The sequence below is a fragment of the Lepisma saccharinum genome, chromosome 1 (assembly GCF_977018435.1).
Source record: "Lepisma saccharinum chromosome 1, izLepSacc3.1, whole genome shotgun sequence".
Lineage (NCBI taxonomy): Eukaryota > Metazoa > Arthropoda > Insecta > Zygentoma > Lepismatidae > Lepisma > Lepisma saccharinum.
Genome location: NC_139229.1, coordinates 197,573,231 through 197,592,993, shown reverse-complemented (window position 1 = coordinate 197,592,993; position 19,763 = coordinate 197,573,231). Strand labels below are relative to the sequence as shown.

The 19,763-nt window shown below is 36.4% G+C and overlaps 1 protein-coding gene across 1 annotated transcript in view; it reads right to left on the bottom strand.

Annotated features, from left to right (window-relative positions):
* Positions 1 to 8,742: 8,742 nt before the first annotated feature.
* Positions 8,743 to 19,763, bottom strand: part of LOC145991112 (uncharacterized) — a 35,855-nt gene continuing 24,834 nt past the window's right edge. The window contains exons 3-4 of the mRNA XM_083126878.1: positions 17,364 to 17,531; positions 8,743 to 9,100 (exon numbers count right to left, since the gene is read on the bottom strand). Of these exons, the coding sequence (XP_082983004.1) occupies positions 8,921 to 9,100; positions 17,364 to 17,531 (348 nt within the window). The 3' untranslated portion in view covers positions 8,743 to 8,920. The remainder of the gene's footprint in view (positions 9,101 to 17,363; positions 17,532 to 19,763) is intronic.

The following is a 19,763-nucleotide window of genomic DNA, read 5'->3' as shown; positions in this document are numbered from 1 at the left end:
TTGGTCACGAAAAATTAGGTGACGAACGTGTTTGAAACGTACTCGCTGTCGATTTCCCTTCCTCCAAGCCCATGGTGATTTTTCAAAGCTCTAAACAAGGAAAAATGTCTGGTGACACTGTTACCTGTACAGTCCAAAGTGATCTGACCTGTGTGGTCTTGCTCACTTTCGCGTCATTTTGGTGCTTTGTGGTATTCACGCCTTGCAAACTAACATTTCAGCATTGAATTTTACACCACTGACTATGTTTTTGTTGACAGATTATTTTCAGCATATAAGATTATCCTCACAGACAAAATTGCGGATTTTGACTGTGGAGAACATGAAAAACGATTGTTGCCAAACTATACGGCGAAGAGTGGATTTTAATAGCAAATTTCCAATGGTAAGTTCTGCCATCGCCGTAGGGTTAGGCAACACACATAACGTTATGCAAGATAGTGTTGATTTCAGGATATGGGTGTCCCATTTTCGTTGCCGGTGACTATACCTAATCAGCATTTTTCAGGAATTTTGAACTTTTTTAAGTTTTTTTGAACCTACTACAAGATTTTTCGAGCCTAACTTAAAATTTTTAGGACCTATTTTAAGTTTTTTGAACGTATTTTAGGATTTTTAGAGCCTATTTTAGGATCCGAAAAGCACACTTTTTAGAACTTAAAAATCCGAGGTCTAATTATAACACTATTATTATGTCACGTAATGTAACTCAGAAACGGGAGCCCACAGGGGTAAATGGTGAAATTGTAGGGATATTTTGTTACGAGTAATATTGTTCTCTGTGACTTATATGCTGTAAGTTACAGCAATTATTGCCATGTTCAACCAAATGACCAAATTCACCAGGAATATTATTGAACAGAATTATCGACTCTGAGAGTCAGCAAGTATATGAACACTTTCAAGAAATCATGACAAGTTCAGATAATATTTTCTCAGGTTTTGAAGTTGGCAGCAATACCGCTCCTTTGACAGAAATGGAAAATATGAGTAGGAGCTAATGCTGTTTCTTCTGAGCACAGTGATTGGGTCTCGTATGATATTGGATTGAATTAGTCATGGAGCGTTGGTCTGTGCAGCAGCACATTTTCTGTGTCGAGCATTTTATTTCAAGCAAGTCGATTGTGGCAGTCCAGCGCGAGTTTCGGGGATCATCAATTCCTTGAAGATGAGAGTGACAAATAGCTCTAAAAGCTAGGAATTTTATCCGGAAATTACCTCGTTGATACCCAGAGAAAACATATTCAACAGGTGTTGTATTTCTTGCAAGGAGTTGCCATGTATATCAGTTAAATGAAACTAGATAACCTCTTCAACGGATGCGTTATTTCTCGGAAGAAGTTGCAATGTACATCAGATCAAGTAAACTCTTAACCTCTTCAAAAGATGTAGTATTTCTTGGTAGGTTTTGCCATGTATATCTGATAAAAGAATTTCTTAACATATACAACAGATGTGGTATTTCTTGGATTAAGTTGCCATTTATATCAGATGAAAGAAATTCTTAACTTTTTCAATAGTTTGGTACTTCTTGGAAGGAGTTGTCATGTACATCACATAAAATAAATTCTAAAACCTCTTCATCAGACGCGTTATTTATTGGATGGAGTTGTCATGCACATCAGGTAAAAGAAACTCTATAACCTCTTTAACAGATGTGGTATTTCTTGGATGGACGTCGTCGCCTTGTAATAAAGGGGTCCCGGGTTCGATACCCGGTGGAGGCACATAGTGGTTCTGATCCCACTTTAAGCTGTTGGTCCAGTCCCGATTAACCTATCTGTGCATAAAGTGGACATAAAACACCAACTCAATAACTCTTGTAAAACATGTAAAATAAATTCTATAACCTCTTCAACAGATGTGGTGCTTCTTGGATTAAGTTGCCATTTACATCAGATAAAAGAAACTCTATAACCTCTTTAGATGATGTGGTATTTCTTGGATGGAGTAGCCATATTCATAAGAGGAAACTTTATAACCCCTTAATTAAACTGTTGTGTTTTTTCTAGGAACAAGTTGCCATCAGGTAGAAGAAACTCCATAACATCTTCAACAGATGTAATATTTCCTGGAAAGATTTGCGTTGTAAATCAGATAAAAGAATCTTAACTTAATCAACAGATATGGTATTTCTTGGAGTGATTTGCCATATATGTCAGATAAAAGAAACTCTTCCACAGATGTGTTATTTCTTGGATGGAGTTGTCATGTACATCACATAAAAAGAAAACTTTATAATCTCTTCAATAGTTGTGGAACTTCTTGGATGGAGTTGCAATGTACATCAGTTAAAATAAACTCTATAACCTCTTCAACACATGTGGTATTCCTTGGAAGGAGTTGTCACGTACAGTGGGATCCATGCGTATTACCGTGCAAATTGTCCATCACAATGTTCGTGCACTTTGTTTTATCCAGTAAGAGCTTCAAGAAATAAAATATAACTCAAAATAAGCTGCAGGCAACTTCTTCATTGGCATACATAAAAATCCATCGTGTAAAAACACATAGGATGCAAGAGAAAAATTAATGAAAATTGTCATTTACAATTTGCACGGTAATACTCGTGGATCCCACTGTACATCATGTAAAAGAAACGCTTAATCTCGTCAACAGATTTGTTTTTTCTTGGAGATATTTGCCATGAACATCAGGTAAAGGAAACTCAATAACCCCTTCAACCCTTTCGTGCATGGAATTGTCATTGTACACAGATAAATGAAACTCTTATCTTCTTCTACAGATGTGGTATTTATTGGAGGGATTTTCCATGTACATCAGATAAAAGAAAGTCTATCTTCAACAAATGTTGTAATTCTTGGAAGGATTTACCATGTATATCAGATACAAAAAAAAAAAAAAAAACTCTTAACCTCTTCAACAGATGTGGTATTTCTTGGAATGAATTGCCATGTATATCAGATAATAGAGACTCTTAACCTCTTCAACAGATGGGGTATTTCTGGGAAGTATATGCCATGTATATAAGATAATTATATTCAACAGAAGTGGTATTTCTTGGAACTTTTCGTCATGTATATCAGATATAAGAAACTCTGAACCTCAACAACCTCTGAACCGATTAGCTTTATTGTTCATAGAGTGTACTTAAAACTCCAAATCAATCAATCAATCAATCTTCAACAGGTGTGGTATTTCTTAGATGGAGTTGCAATGTACATCAGTAAAAATAAACTCTATATCCTCTTCAACAGATGTGATATTTCTTGGAAGGAGTTGTCATGTACAGTGGGATCCATGAGTACAGGCACGTATCCAGGAATTCCTTTCTGGTGGGGGGGGGGGGGCTGAACACCATTTTTAAGGGGTATAGTAAGAACCTCACAATTGTATGTTTAAGACCAGTGGTGGCAATTGGGTTCCAAAACAGGGGGGGGGGGCGGAGGGCGGTGCAAGGAAAGTTTACTTTCTCTTGGTAGACAAGGCTTAACATTAAGAGGCCATAATGTTGAGGGAAAAAAAAATGGAGAGCAACTATCCCTTAAATCGTCGCCACTGTTATTCTGTCATTTTAATCAGAACGTGAAATCGGAACATTGTTTTACCACTCGACTCCTCTGTTTCCATGCATTAACATTGTGTGCCGGAACCATCTCAGTATGTGTGTTTGTCCATTTCTTCTCATCAGGTATAAAAACATCTGTGGTGTCTTTGAGTGTTTTTACGAATCTGTTACACATGCACGGGATGGACAATCCACTCCACAACACGAGATTCAAATTGTGGGCTGCGAACTGGATGCAGACAGCTCTCGAATATTTCTCTCTGATTCGAGCCTGAACACAACTAACGTGTCTTGTCCTCCCATGTTTGCAGCTCTTATAAAAGCCGAAACCCACCAAATTGTTCAGATTCAGGCCTTAGCACTCACAAGTGTTCAAAAATGCCTGTCACAGCTTCCGCTGTCTTGTCATATATCGGCACGAAACAAAGGAAGTCTTCTCGAATGCAGCTGGATCACAAAACAATTAATGCAAAATGAAAACCCTTCCATTCCCAACACATCTAATGTTTCGTCTCCCAGTATGATCAAATGCTTATTCATTTATCTCCAGTGACGTGCCCAAGGGAGGGTTGGTGAGGTCATAACCCCATTTGACCCGGTATTCCTTTTTATTTTTTTTTAAAAAAAAGTCAAAGACTGGAAAAAAATGGCAAAATCAGGACTGACCACCAAAAATAGTATCCGTAATCCCTCTCCCTTCCGAAAATTCCGGGCACGCCACTCTTTATCTTCGGACACATTTTTTAAAATTAACTCACCAGAAGTTTTTATCATTCCGTATTGGAGATTGAAGTAAGATGCGTTCTTCCTGCAGGTTTGGATATGATCCTTTAGGGTGCTGTCGTCTGCCTGCCTTCACACCTAACCTTAACAAGGCCTAATTTTCCATCCTTGTGACTTGGATTTTCTAGACTTAGGAAGGTTTCAGACCGAAGGGACACGCAATACATGTCGATTGGAATGGGCCAATCAACAGCAACGTTTCACACCGTAGCGACACAAAAAGCCGCACAAACCTAATTTCGACTTGTGAAATCCTCAGGCGACACGGTGTGAAATCTCCCTTATTAGGCCACTGTCATTGTCACCTAGAAATAGTAGCTCTTGTTGACCACAGAAGAAAAAAATTCTCCTCAACCGGTGGGAATGCTCCTTAGTTTTCTTCTCTCTCCTATATTTTCTGTGCTTGTTCATTGTACAGGCAACACCTTACGATTTGATATACACAGGACATGTACTATGTAGACATTTTAACGAAAAATCGGTTGAAGTCAAGGATGGCTAGGTGGCTCAGTTGGTAGAGCCCTGATTCGGGTCCTGGTAGAGCCTGCAATTTCTACCTAAAATGTCTACATATGGAACATCTTTTTGCTTTCTCTTCTCGACATTCATAAAATTTTCGACTGTCTCTTTATGGTAGTTAAGAGTTTGAATGTGTTTCGAACCCAGTAGGCTTAAACAAAAGTATTTTTATATCATGAAATTCTCGGACTGCATATACGAAATTTAGTTCTGGCAAAACTAAATCATCACTCAAAACTTTAATTTTCAGTTGATCTATGCAGCTTATTTCTGTTTTAATAAACCACTCCAATATCCTGTACTGCTGAAATATTCACTTGAGAGAAAGAGAGAGAGAGAGAGAGAGGGGGGGGGGGCAGGCCTTGTTCTCTTCGGACCTCGACCCGAACTAGCACTACAATGAGGCCCCGGTAGTTCTGCTGTTGTCAATGTCTTCATTTTCGAATCACTATATCTTATAAAGCAACCAGAGGACGCTGACTGATCACTAATCGACTGTATGAATTGTCTGTCACACTTACCTCTGAAATCTCATTAACCGATTCTTTGTAGAGATGAACCAAAAAATTGAATCCGCGTATTTATATCCTCATTATATTCTAGAACGTTCCACTGATAAAACGATTCGTTAATATTGCCAGTAGTTGACTCCTTCTCTCATTCAAGAACATACCCTCTCCCGCCTTCCAGAGATTAGAAATTAAAACTAATCGCCCTACGTGTGGCGCTACATTTGTTGTGCAGCTTCCAAATGCTGACAAGTCTCTACATAGTGCTCAAGTGCGCTGCGACAACATCGAAAGCGCAAGAAACGTTTACGTGCAATAATATCAACAACATGGTTATAGAACATTCTCCGTCTTGCCTCGATACTTGTCTTTCTCCTTAAATCATATTCACATTATTCAAAAAGCAAAAAACCTAATTTTATCTAGTGGCCTCGAGCCACCTCAACCCCACCTTGGATACGCGCTATTAACAATAACAGGGTTATAGAACATTCTCCGACTTGTCTCGATAATTATTTCTCCCAAATTATCATCACATTATTCAAGAAGCCAAAATCCAAATTTTATCTAGTGTAAACAGAAACATTTCCTGAGGGGGGGCTCGAGCCTCCTGATTCCCACCTTGGATACGTGCTATTGATAATAATAGGGTTATAGAACACTCTCCGTCTTGTCTCGATAATTATTTCTCTCAGGATTTATAAATTTATTATCTTCACACTATTCAAGATGCCAAAAATCTAATTTTATCTAGTGTAAATTGAAAAATTTCCTGGGGTGGGGGCTCGAGCCACCTCATCCCCACCTTGGATACGTGCTATTAACAATAACAGGGGAAAAAACATTCTCAGTCTTGCCTCGATAATTATTTCTCTCCTTAAAATATTTGCACATTATTCAAGAAGCCAAAAACCTAATTTTATCTAACGTAAACTGAAAAATTTCCTGGGGAGAGGGTCGAGCCCCCTGTGCCTCATCTTGGATACGTGCTATTATCAATAACAGGGTTACGGAACATTCTCCGTCTTGCCTCGATAATTATTTCTCTCCTTAAATTATTGTCACATTATTTAATTTCACACCACAAGAAACAAAAAAACCTGATTGTATCTAGTGTAAACGTAAAACTTTCGGGGGGGTCGAGCCCCCTAAGCCCTCCTCTGGATACGTGCCTGCATGAGTATAACCATGCAAATTGTCCACCACTATGTTCGTTCACATTATTTGACCCAGTAGGAGCTTCAAGGATTAAGGGATAACTCAATTCAAGTTGTAGACAACGTCTGCACTAGCATACATAAAAATCCATCCCTTGAAAACACATAGGAAGCAAGTAAAAAATTAATGAAAATAGTCATGGACAATTTGCACGGTAATACTCATAGATCCTACTGTACATCATGTAAAAGAAACTCTTAACCTTTTCAACAGATGTGTTATTTCTTGGATGGAGTTGCCATGTACATCAGATAAAGAAACTCTCCAAGGTCTTCAACATATGTGGTATTTCTTGGATGTACTTAAAATGTACATCAAGTAAAAGAAACTCTCCAAACTCTTCAACAGAAGTGGTATTTCTTGGAAGTAATTGCCATGCACACAAGGTAAAATAAACTCTAAAACCTCTTAAACAGATGTGGTATTTTTTTGGATGGAGTTGCCAGGCACATCAGATAGAATAAACTCTATAACCTCTTCAACAGATGTGATATTTCTTGGAAGGAGTTGGCATGCACATCAGATATAATAATCTATATAACCTCTTCAACAGATGTGGTATTTCTTGTATGGAGTTACCATGTACGCCAGATAGAAGAAACTCTATAACCTCTTCAACAGATGTAGTAAACATGAAACATGTCAGATAGGTAAAATTTGTGCCAATTTTACTAGTATACTGAGTGTCTCCTTCCATACGTGGTATATGTTGATTTTAGAAATTCCAACACTTTATATTATTCCCATTCTTAATCGCTAAATATATGAATGACACATTAGTCGTCAAGAGCTAGGGAAAATATAATCATATTTCTCATAAGCACTTGGAAGATCATCTGCAATATGACTGAGTGCTAAACATGGTCGCATTTCACGAAGAATACGATTTTCTGTTATTCGCCAGTGTACAGTATTTTATAGATTTGAAGATATTGGTGCAAGAATATGACAAGCGACACTTTTGGTGAAAATTATTCTTTTGGCTCACGTTGTGCGTTGTTATCGTATCCAAATATCTCTGGTAATATTTCTGTAAATTTTGAAGGGATAGCTGCACCATGCAGACTGTCATGTTGTTGCTCAAGTGATTTTCCATCTCTTTTTTGAGAAGGACATGACAAACGTCTACGTAAGATGATGTCATGCAGTGACGTCTTTCTCCATCCCAGAGGGTAATTATTTAATTTTACCACTTTTTTGCCTAATTCTAGTGATGATTCCAGTTCCCTTATGGAAGATAGTGATGAGGACATTTACTATCAACAATCAGGTGATAATTCTTCGTATTAAAGTCGTAAAGTAAATAAATAATAAAATAATTTGTGGCTTGTCATATTATTAGGTCTATTATTTCTAGAACTTCCTAGGGGCAAAATATTTACTACAAAACTATTAATAGCATGATTTTTTTAAAATCTGAAGTTCATCAAAGTTATTTAGACAATGTCGATTATCACATTGTTGCTGGAAGACTTTCAGGTTGTTTATAATATTAGTGCAATAACATGACAAGCTAACAAAAAAGTGTGTATTATTTTAGAAAATAATTTAATTTGTGCAAAATAACACAACATACTTTTCTTTGAGTCAGGGATGTTTTTTTTAATATGAACGGTAATAGTTGAAAATTAATTTTATGTTCGTCAAGCCTCATATTTTTTTAAAAAAAATCGCTCTGTTTTAAGATTTACCGGATGCGGTTTGTCTTGTTATTGCACCAAGCCCTTAATTTGATACTATAATCAAACATTCATTAAATCTAAGATATCAATAGAGATCGTGAAATCGCAAGTGCGCTTGTCCGTTTAAAAATTCCCACCATTTTTTATTAATGTCCTGGTGTGTAATTAGAGCCGCTGTGGTCCAGTCGGTAAGGGGTCTGACTGCCAGGCGGGAGACAACGGGTTCGATTCCCGGGTTGGGTGATCTAAGGAAGGAATGTTTCCAGCTTCATCAACACATAAAGTGGTTTTGTGGCTCACCCAGCCTCGAATAATGGTCCTTTAAGCGGCACGGGGAATTTCACATACCTATCTGTTGTATGATTCGAATGATGGATCTTATTAATCTAAGATATGGCTATCTTTAAGCTGCTTATAAAACTTAACCACCACCAACGTGAAGGAAATCTCAAATACAACCCTGACGAGACATATACAAGGTAGAATTCATTAATAATTCAAATTTTCGGAGTAATCATTATTATGTTTTACTGTTTAACATTTTGCTAATACATTTGCTTGAAGTGAGTCTTGTGTGAATACAAAACAATTTAGTGACAAACAGTGCTCACGTACATAAAATCAGAGTGCAACTTTGACCTAACATTAACACTTCATGTCATTTGTGGTCAGTTTTTCTTCTATCCTCTTCCACCCTTATCTTCTTTAAGTGTAGCTTCTACGTACTGACAACCTGCCAATTCGCCTTTAAGGTAGTAGAAGAAATTAATGTAATAATCTCCTTCGTGATTCTTGAGTTTCAAACTATCTTTGGTGTCCTTCACAATTTGTAAAATGGCATTTCTAGTAGTATATGTTCCCTGTAAATAAACAAGGATAAAAGTTTCAGGAATCTAATAAAACAAGTATTTATGTTCCGTTTCATTTTACACGATAAACAGAAGTTATTCATGACAATGTGTAATTTTAAATATACAGTGAAATAAAAAAGTTATGTCCCGTCAGAATAGGGCCCGCATTTTGGCTGGAAGCACGTCTGAAATTAATACACTCAAGTGTAAAGGGCATTTGGTAGCTCTCTAATCCGAAGTTTAGTCAAGTTAACCATCGGTAAGTCCAATGTGATTTAATTGAAGTTTTTAATTATTATTATTATTGAGAATAGACCCTGTTTTCCAACCCCGGTCAGTATCTAAGGAGTGCTTCAATTGTTTTTTCCTTGCTCGTGACTTATCGTGGGAACCAATCTTCAAATGTCACGAGATGTGCGTAATGCTCTGCTTAAACGAAGATTCATGAATGAAAAAGTACGTTCTGTGTTCATTGTTCGTAACGAACATTGTAATCGAAGTTGAAATACGTATGACAAATTTTCCTTCGCATGATTAATTTGCTTGGTATTTAATACGGAAAATTGTGAATATTTGTAGTGATGCATTTTTTGGGAAGGTGTCGTATTTCGCAGCAGGTATGGATTAATCAACCACAGACAAGAAAAGTACACAATGCGTGATCTGTTGTGCACTCTACTTCATAAAAAATCCACACGGTTCTTGTTTCTAACGTCAGACAATTACCTGATACGAAATGTAGGATCACGCTTTTGCATTGAAGCATGCATTTCTACATGTATGTGAACCTATCAACAAGATGTGAAAGAACAGTGTTGCAATATGCATATATAAAGAACAACGAACACAAATACTCGAAACAACTGTGAGGAACAGACAAATAGAAAAGTTTATGAACATACCTAATGCTGATATAAAGTAGTAATATTTTTATCAGACCTGCTACATTTTTACAGATTCAGAATGGAATTAATGTTGCTGTATTACAAATATACTGACAAATGGATTATTATAGCATGAATGACAGACATTCAAAGTCATTTGAAAAAAAAGTTCCTTTTTTGGGTTGGGTGATTGTTTTATTCCCTGTCTGATCTGTTATTTAAATCTTTGAAGATTTAAATTTTGTAACATTAGATTTCAATGTATTCTTAGCTCTTGAAGATGGAAATGTTAGTTAGTTAAATAATTTAGGGCTTGTACAAAACGAATTTCTTATTTAGGTATAATATTATTTGTTCATCTATTAAATTGAAGCAGTTGCGCATTCAAGAGGTATTAAAACTACCCTGACATTTATTATATTGGGCGTGACTTGCTCGGAAGCTAATATACAGTAGTTCATACATCCAAATGGATGTATTGTATTCGAATGAAAAGTTTCGGTGACTTAGATATGTTATTAGTTTGAATCAAGGTGTTTTGAATTCGATTCAGAGGTTCATATCCTAATTTAAGCTGTAGGTCGAATATCGAATTAAAACACGAACTTAAAAGGGGAAGAAGGTTATTCAAGATTACGTACAACTGGGAAGTGAATAGGATTATCTAAAATTTATTTTATACACAATGATCTTGTTAACAATTTGCGAATAGACTCATCATACATAACACAAAGAAAACACTTCAATTATAGATATTTTGTTTCCAGATATTTCTACGATCCTACACAGAATACATTATTTCTGACTTGGAATAAAGGAAACGCCAATTGTGAATGTCAACCTGAACGACATGTGCCATTAAGGTTTGGCTGCGCATTTGGCCCCCGCCAACAAAGCAGTTTTTTTTTTGTTTTTTATTACTTTTGAAGACCTAAAAAATTCGGTAAGGAAATAAATCTGCTTAGAATTCCTTCTAGAACATTCAGGCGAACTTTCGTGTGGTTTTATTTGCCTGGTGTCTAGAGGCTTACATAGCCACGAAACTATTGTAAATATCTAGACAACAACAAAAGTAATCCACACGAGAACTCACGTGAATGCTCTGGAAGGAATCCCAAGCAAATATAATTTCTCAGATTTTCGATATCATAGCGCTTTATAAAAGTAAAGGAAACTTCGAATACGGTTTTGTTGGCGTCGGCAAATGGGCCAGCTTAGTCTTAAGTACTTCTCTAAATTATCACCCATTTTTTCCATAACTTAGTTATGAACTTTGTCAAAAGGTGTCCGAAAGAAATACCTATACTTACAGCTATATAGGTCTATGGAGATTTTGTTGAAATTGGAGATTGTGAGGAGATGAGAGTAATCTCTTTTTTAACTCAGTCCCGTCTCGAATTTTGAGACCAGTTGCGTGTTATAAAACTTGAGACGACAATGAATCCAAACATTTCGACACTTTTTGAGACGAGATCGACGAGAGCCACTCTCTCTTTCTCTCTCTCTAAGAAAATCTAAGGATAATTAAAACCCCTAATTCGTAGCTACGTGAAGTTAAAGCTGTTCACATTTCTGTAAATAGACGTTTATGAACATAACGGAAGAGAAAGCGTTAGGTATACAAGTCTTATTTTAAAGGTTTATATTTTAAAATCATCTTAAGCGCTAGAACCTTCAGATTCCGCCATTGGTGTACGCAAAGGGAAAATTTTGAGAAAATCAAAATTGTTACGTGAAAACAGTAAATAATTCGGATAAACCAAAGTGATAAATGCAAACTCCTCTTAAAATGACACCAGATAACCAACCATTCTTGTCTTTGAATAACTCTTAAAATGAAACCCTGTTCCTTAAAATCACACCTTTATAACTCCAACCCGTCGAAAAAATCCTGCGTATGCTAGTAGATTCCGCGTGTAGTCTTCTGCATTGAAATATAAACCACACATTTTGTATGTTTTACGACATAAAGATGTCGTATATTGACATCTTTACGCTTGCACGCACGAATATTCTGGTGACAAAGCAACGAATCCTTTGGAAAATAGCCTGTCCCCTTGGCAGAATGGTTAGCAAATCTTCGCATATTAGCCAAAAGTAGCACAAAAAGCGAAGTAAAATAAAGCAAAACAATCAATCAAACCTTTGGAAAATAATTGTAAGAAATGTTTGTATCTTTGAACATACGACTGTCAGCAACAGCAGAAGCTAGTAGTATTATAACTTGATGATTTGCATATTAACAAAACAGCTTAGTGTATTTATAAGCACAATACAACTTTTCCCATGTGTAAAATCTTGTTATGAATTATTGAATAATACTGCTTGAATGCTGAAAAAGTCACATCAAATTTCATAATATAAACTGGCCACAGGAAAATCACAATTTTGAAAGTCTTATATTCAGAGAAAACAAAACAATTAAGCGCTCTTTTATGATACAACAGAAATAAGGAAAGACATCAATAATGTATTTTTCCGCAGTTGAAAAATTGAGTTCTAAGGCCATTCCTTTTTAGAAATGAGGTATTAATTTCACAATTACGTAACATTATATATTTTTTCACGATTCAATAACTAATCATGTTACAAATTATTCATAAATTATCATGTAATTATTTCTACCAGTTTTCACTAAAATATACATATATTTATTTTTTTCGAATTAAGTGAATCATACGATGATTCATGTCAATATCATGTTATGCGATACAATTCAAATGACGGAGATAATCAGAATCAGCAAAGTACAAATATGAAATGAAAAGGTTTCCGCTACCGGATTCGAACTTACAACCTTGAGATTATAAAGCAAAAGCGATACCATTGGGCTAATTTGTCACAACAAAATCTGTGTCTTATGAATGATAAATATATTTTCTATTGATTTAGAACTAGAAATCGAAATATACTGATTTAACAAATTACATTTCATTTCAATTACGGAGATTGCCATTGCACGTTATTTTGTTTCATGTGTGATACTAATTGTGTAAAACTATTGCTCAAAACATTAATTCAGAACATCTATAATGCTAAAGCGTGGCCTGGGATTGCACATTAGATCTGAAAATAAGCCATTTCAACCCCCTTAAAGTGAAAACCTCTTAAGATTTTTAGTAATTACGAACCATAAATGAATTATCACATCAAGATATAAGCATTTCTGTGCTCCATTTTAAGTTTTTACTTCGTGCTCTTTTTTGATATGTGGATAATGCAACACTTCTACGTGTACTTTCGGGGGTTAGATTCACTGGATCCCATGATTCGTCATCAGATCGCATGCATTTTGAGTAAACAAGCTTACGCCCCAACCTTATATAATTCTAATAACCTTGCTGTTTTCCTAAATTTGTTGACTCTGCACTTCTTGGCTCTCTTTGCACTCGCGAGTCTATTTGGTTGCACGGTGCAGCACCGACTAGTCTCGTCTACTTCGTTGATTTGGTGTCAAGTAGTGTATTTGGTGTCTGCACCGTTTGCAATACTTTCTGAGGGGGAGGTGTAGTGTGTCGTGCATGGCACACGTCGTGCGTGTTTTCTAATCAAATGAACGTTTAAAGTTTAACACCTACTGAGACGCGGGGAAACGAAGAGTAATGCCGCAACAGAACTTCTGTTGTATGCAGTGGTGTGCCTTAGACTATAAGTTTACGTCTACATGCGTTGTCTACACGTAATCTACACGTAGATTACATTGGGTTGTAGTTTACATAGACTACGTAGACAATCTAAAGTGCATTAAAATTAATTTTCAAAGGTTTCATGAATGGAAAGTGACATTTTCAACTGTATTGGTTCCTAACGAAATGAAAATAATCCTATTTACAACAAAATTTCTCTTTACTTCTATTATCAACTATGGAGGAAGATAAATAGTATGCAAGAAACAACAACAGATGGCAGTCGTGAGGCAAGAGTGGACGTTTTCCCATAAAACACTAGAATATTTCCCACATTTGGTTTATTCCCAGGTGAGAAATTGTTCGAATTTGGAAGAAAGAGTATGAAAAGTTCTTCTCACAGATCAGCAACTGATACGCAGTATAATTTTCTTTTAATTCCACGGCGCCTTTTGCTAAGTTATCACCTTTCGCCATGTTGTTTACATAGATTACTTATACTAAGTGTATAAAATTGTCTACGTGTAGAACGTAGACTATCGTTGTTTACGAGTAGACGCACATCACTGGTTGTCTGCTTCCATTGAAATCAAATGGTGAAACGCCCACTACAGGGAAACACGCTGAACTGAAGCGCGGAATTTCCGTGCCAGAAGTCTGCAGGTTATCTTAAAGGTTATTGCCCACTGAGACGGTTGGTTTCTATCTCTTAATATTTAAAATGGTATATCCCCCCTATCCGCAGGAGTTGCACATGATATAATATTAATTACTAGATTTATTATTGCTGCTGGAATAACAAGGAAACGGGTCTGTTGCTCCGCGTCTCAGTTTAACGCGTTAAGCTTAAAGCATCAGACAGGCAATTGTTGAATCTTCTGAACTTGAACATCGCTATTCGTCTACTTGGTTGAACAACATTTCCTTGCAGCAGCCTGACACCGGGTACACCTGCACTATACCTAGTGTCAAGAAATGCAACAGACTAGATGGGGCTAGTATTTCTGTCTGGAACAAGAATAGCAGGGAACTCCCTTAAAATTCACCGCTATTATTCTGTACGACTTTGTTCCCTCATGTTAAGTGGACTCCCACAAAAACTAAAACTGAAGAAAGTCAATCCTCACCCTTTTCTGCTTCTGCTTATGCCCCTCTTCCAGTGAATATTCAAAATAAGAAAGCAGTGGTCAATATAAAAAATTAAGATAACAAGTGTTTTCTGTGGTGTGTCTTGGCAAAACTTTACCCAATTCATTGGAAAGACAATCCATTGCAAGTTCATCATTATATACAGTATGAGACAGAGTATAAACATATTATGTCAAATATCCAGTATCCTTTTGCTATATCTGATATAACAAAATTTGAAAAACAAGCAAAATAACTCTTCGCAATCAATGTGTATGCCTATACAGAAAATAATTTTGTATATTCTCTCAGAATAACTAATATTAATAGTGATAATACTATTGTTATCAATTTGTTACTTATTTCAGATGATAAGCATTTCCATTACTGCTTAATTCGTAATCTCTCTCGTCTGGTTAGAACCCAAGTAAAAAAACATCATGGGGAAATCAAGATTTGTCGTAGGTGTTTGTCCATATTTCCTAATCAGAACTATGATGCTATCCAAAAACTTAAAGAACACAAACAATACTGTGGTGAGAACAAGCCTGTACGTATGATTATGCCCAAACCAAAAGAAGTTGAAAAATTCAAACAACACAAGGCCCTGTTGGAGCATTCAGCTATAATAATAGCAGATTTTGAGGCATTTCTCAAACCATTCAACTATTCAGACCCTAATCCTGAAATATCTTCTACTACACCTTATCAGCTCCGTGAGGTCTGTAGTTATGGTTATGTAATTTTGTGGCGTAATTCATTAAAACCTAATGAGCCTTATGTATAAAGAGGACCTAATGCTGTCAAACACTTTTCCCAAAAAATAAAAGAAGAAGTAAGGAAAATTGGTAAAGCATTATCTGTGTCAAAACCGAGAGTAGTAGATTTTGCTGGTGCCTCCACAACAGCAATCATAGAAATTAATATATAAAATAACCATTAACATGGAGCATATTAAAAGTTATGAATTACAATATTTTCCTCCCAATCGTCGTACAATTGCTAATCTCAATGAACAAAATCGTGAAATTGAATTTGACATGTACGTAGGTGACAGTTTTGTACATCCTCACAGGGCTGACTTGTATATTAAATTTGAAGTAGTAAAAAATTAAAATAATGAAGCATTTCCCGCTGGTGCAAACATAAAACTAGTAGATTATTTTGTACCACACTTGTTGTCTCAAGTAGAAATTAGAAAACATGGTACTGTGATAGATAGAGTAGACTATCCTGGCATTACCTCTACTGCCATAGGAACACTTAAATTTTCCAAAGTAGATACAACACATTACCAGGCAGAGGGATTTGAATCAGGAACCAAAATTCTGACAAAAACCACACAGTACTATTTTCCATGCGTCTGTTGCCAGGTTTCTTCTCAGACTACAAGGACACCATATGGAAATGAGGTCTGAGGGTCACTTTTCTCAGGGCAGCTAATAACAATAATGCACTAATGTGTTATAGTACTTTGAATCCTGATTGTACAACATTACCCAACACCTTACCTGAAGCAGCCAAGTGTATCATCAAGACCATGGAGCTGAGGATACCAGTAGTGGAATATGAAACTAATTATGCTCTCAAATACAAATCAAATATTCTAAAAAATCCACAAGTTCCTATTGGATTTTACACCTACCAGTGTGTCCAAAAACCAGCCACTAATCAATTCAGTAGTATACAGTATGATATGCCAGAATTTGTAATTGTGTTGTTCCAGACTGGGAGAGAGAACTGTCAAGAAATAGATTCTAGCAAATTTGATGATTGCAAGATTAATTTTTTTTTTAAAAAAATGGATTTTCACTCGTGAAAATTATAATCTGGTCATAGCACAAGATGGTTTTCTTAAATTATATGAGGCTTACACTGCTTACAACAGAGTAACCGAAGGAAACATAGATGTATACTACACTCCTAGTGAATTCAAGGCACCCAGACCAAAGTTTGTTATTAACACATCAAAAAGAAAACAAGTGGTAATCAATGACAGAACTAATATCATGATTGTATGTGACTTCCATGAGCCTCTGCCTAACAACACTTTATGTAGTGTTATTCTTATTGCAGAGAAGACTTTTGTTTATGATGTGAAGAATGAAAGAGTCAGAGAACAATTTTAGTTGTTACTAGACAAGACTAAACTAGTCTCTTACATAGGATGCGTCAAAAGTTTTTTCATAATATTAGTAACCAAAATAATATTTAAGAAACTACATTAGGTATAAGCAAAGCAGGGTGTCTCAAAATAACTAGTAATCAAGTAGTCAGTAGTTTTCATATCTAAAACACTACCTTGGCGCCATTTTGAAATAAAACTAGCCACCTGGCAGTAGAGTTGTTTGGAGCATAAGTTAAGTACACTCACAACTAATCAACACAGTGTCATATGACTCTAACGGTAGAATTCCCAAGCTAGATATTAAAAAATTTAAGCTCTTGTTAATCACTTAGTACGAGGGTACTAGCATGGTTGGCCATTTTGCTACACCTAGAACGTAGCTAAATCCACCAGAAGATATGAAAATATAGCTTAATTTTGGCCAAAATAGGCTATGGCATCAAACGGATTTGCCCTATTCTCTACTACTATATTTGTTATATCGTTTGTATTTCAAATGCACTTACCTTCGGTATCGGGCAGTCATCAACGTCCAGACCTTCTGCATATTCCAGAATAGCGCCCCAAAAGGAATTTTTGTCAAACAGAAATGCACACATTTCCACTTCCCCTTCAGGCAAGTCTTCACACTTATTACTGTCACCTACTGGACATTTCTTTACTTGTACTTTAGCCTGTAAAGAGAATCAACTTTCTGATTATGAAGTTCTTAATTATCGTAAAAAACACAGCGAAAGTTTACTTTTCAAAAATGTTTCACAGCACATTCGAAAAGCAAATGGTGCCTTTGTGAAACTTCATTCAGTATCGAAAACAATTTATTTTTAGAAGTCTGTGCTGTTATGTGAACCATAGATGTGAAAAGTAACAAAAAAAAGATGGCATCTGAACTACAGAATTTCATAAATTTGCTAGATAGAGATTACGAAGGTATACACAATAAAGAACTTTGGTGAAAGAAATTATGGCAACAAAAGTGGATAGGACAAACATTGAGGAAGAGAAATGATGCTGTCGGGAGAGATGAAGCAGAGGAGAACATAGACAGACGTGAAGAAGATGTGATATTAGAAGAAGAAAACTGAAGATAAAGACGAGATGGCGACGTTTAGTTGATCCTTCATGTTGCACAGAAACTAATAAGTAAATGAAGTAAGTCATACATAATAAGATTCACATCTAAACTTTATTTGCAATAAGAAACTTTCCATTGTAGTATTTTTTGCTTTACCATATCGACGAGATATCATCCTGTAAATGCAAACCGAATACAAGTATAAATAATTTACAACAAGGACGTTTTGAAGAAGGGCCCCAGCACGATCTTTACTCAGGGGGGGGGGCAGAATAAGATTCTATATCTTGCCACTCAGTCATAAAACTTGTATATTTGTCGTTATTATAATTATTTAAAAAATCATATTATTATTATTTAAAATATGATAGAATTGAAATTGATTGGAAATACTTTGGCGCTATTGACAAATTCTGAGTCCACTATGATCACAGAGTACTGTTTAAAAAAGAAAAAGAAGAAGAAGAAATTCAAATCCACGGCGCGTGAATTATCGAATTCGTACGCCGACTTGGGGAAATGATTTCCGATTTTAGAGGATCCCGAACAGTAGAGAAATTCAAAAGGATCGTGTTGGAAAGTGATAAATTATTGGTATTTTTGCTCTAAAAGTGTCAACAATTTCTTGAAACTAACAGGTTTTCTTTTTAAGAAGTTCAAAAACAATCACTCAAGAATGGATGAAAGAGTGTAGAATTCAAGATTTTTATTGCGTCCGTAAATTTTGAAAATGTCAAGTCCTGAAACTGCTCCGGAAATAGCATTTTTTCAGTCTCGATTGACGGGATTATAAAAATGTTCCTTCCCAATCCAATCCTGTCGAAAAATTTAGTCCTGCATACTCCTAGTTACGGCAGTCAAGATAATTCTAATGCCTGTTGTGAAAACGTTATTTCGTTATTTTGTTAGACATTGCAGTAATTGCTATAACTTACAGTTTACAAACCTCAGAAAACAGTATTACCTATCCATAATGGAATGTCACCACTCGAATTACATTGTATTTTCACAGATATCTCAGGGGGGTGGGCAAGAGCTCCCCCTGCTACCCCCTTGCGGCTGCCCATGGGTTTGAAGAACGGCTGAAAATGGACGAGGGCCATTTTCTTTATCAACCTTCGATGGACCGTAAAAAGAAGACAAGTGTAAGTAACAAAATGAATTTATTACCAAAAGTTATGTACATAACTGGTTACTTTTCGAAATAATCGCCGTGAAGATTCAGGCATTTGTCATATCGTGGGACGAGCTTTCCGATACACTCTGCGAAGAACGTTGCCGCCAGTGATGTGAGATGGGCCTGATCGTTGTTTTGAAGCTCCTCTGACAATAAACAGCTGCATTGATCGTAGCCCCCGGTTCCATAAACTCAACACACCTTCGTGGTCCCAAAAAACGGACGCCAAAACCTTCCGGCTGTTGAAGGTTTGTTTGAACTTCGTCGGTTTGTTTGGTGAGTTTGAGTGCATCCATTGTTTTGACTGTTGTTTTGTTTCTGGGGTGATGTACTGAATCCAGGTCTCATCTCCAGTAACAATTGTTTTCAAGAAACCTGCACCTTCAGCCTCATAACGGGTAAGTAGGCCAAAGCTTCCAGACCCAGGAGGATCTTCAAAACACCGTTCAGGCCTATCTCACATCACTGGCGGCAACGTTCTTCGCAGAGGTTATCGGAAAGCTCATCCCACGATCAGGTACGGCGCTACACGGGGGCTAGGGGGGGAGGGCTGAGGCCCCCCAAAACTTGTCTCAGCCCCCCCACCCGTAGCCCCCTAGATTTTAGTAACACCTTAGATGCATTTCGATCGAAAACTTAAAAAGTAGAATTTTC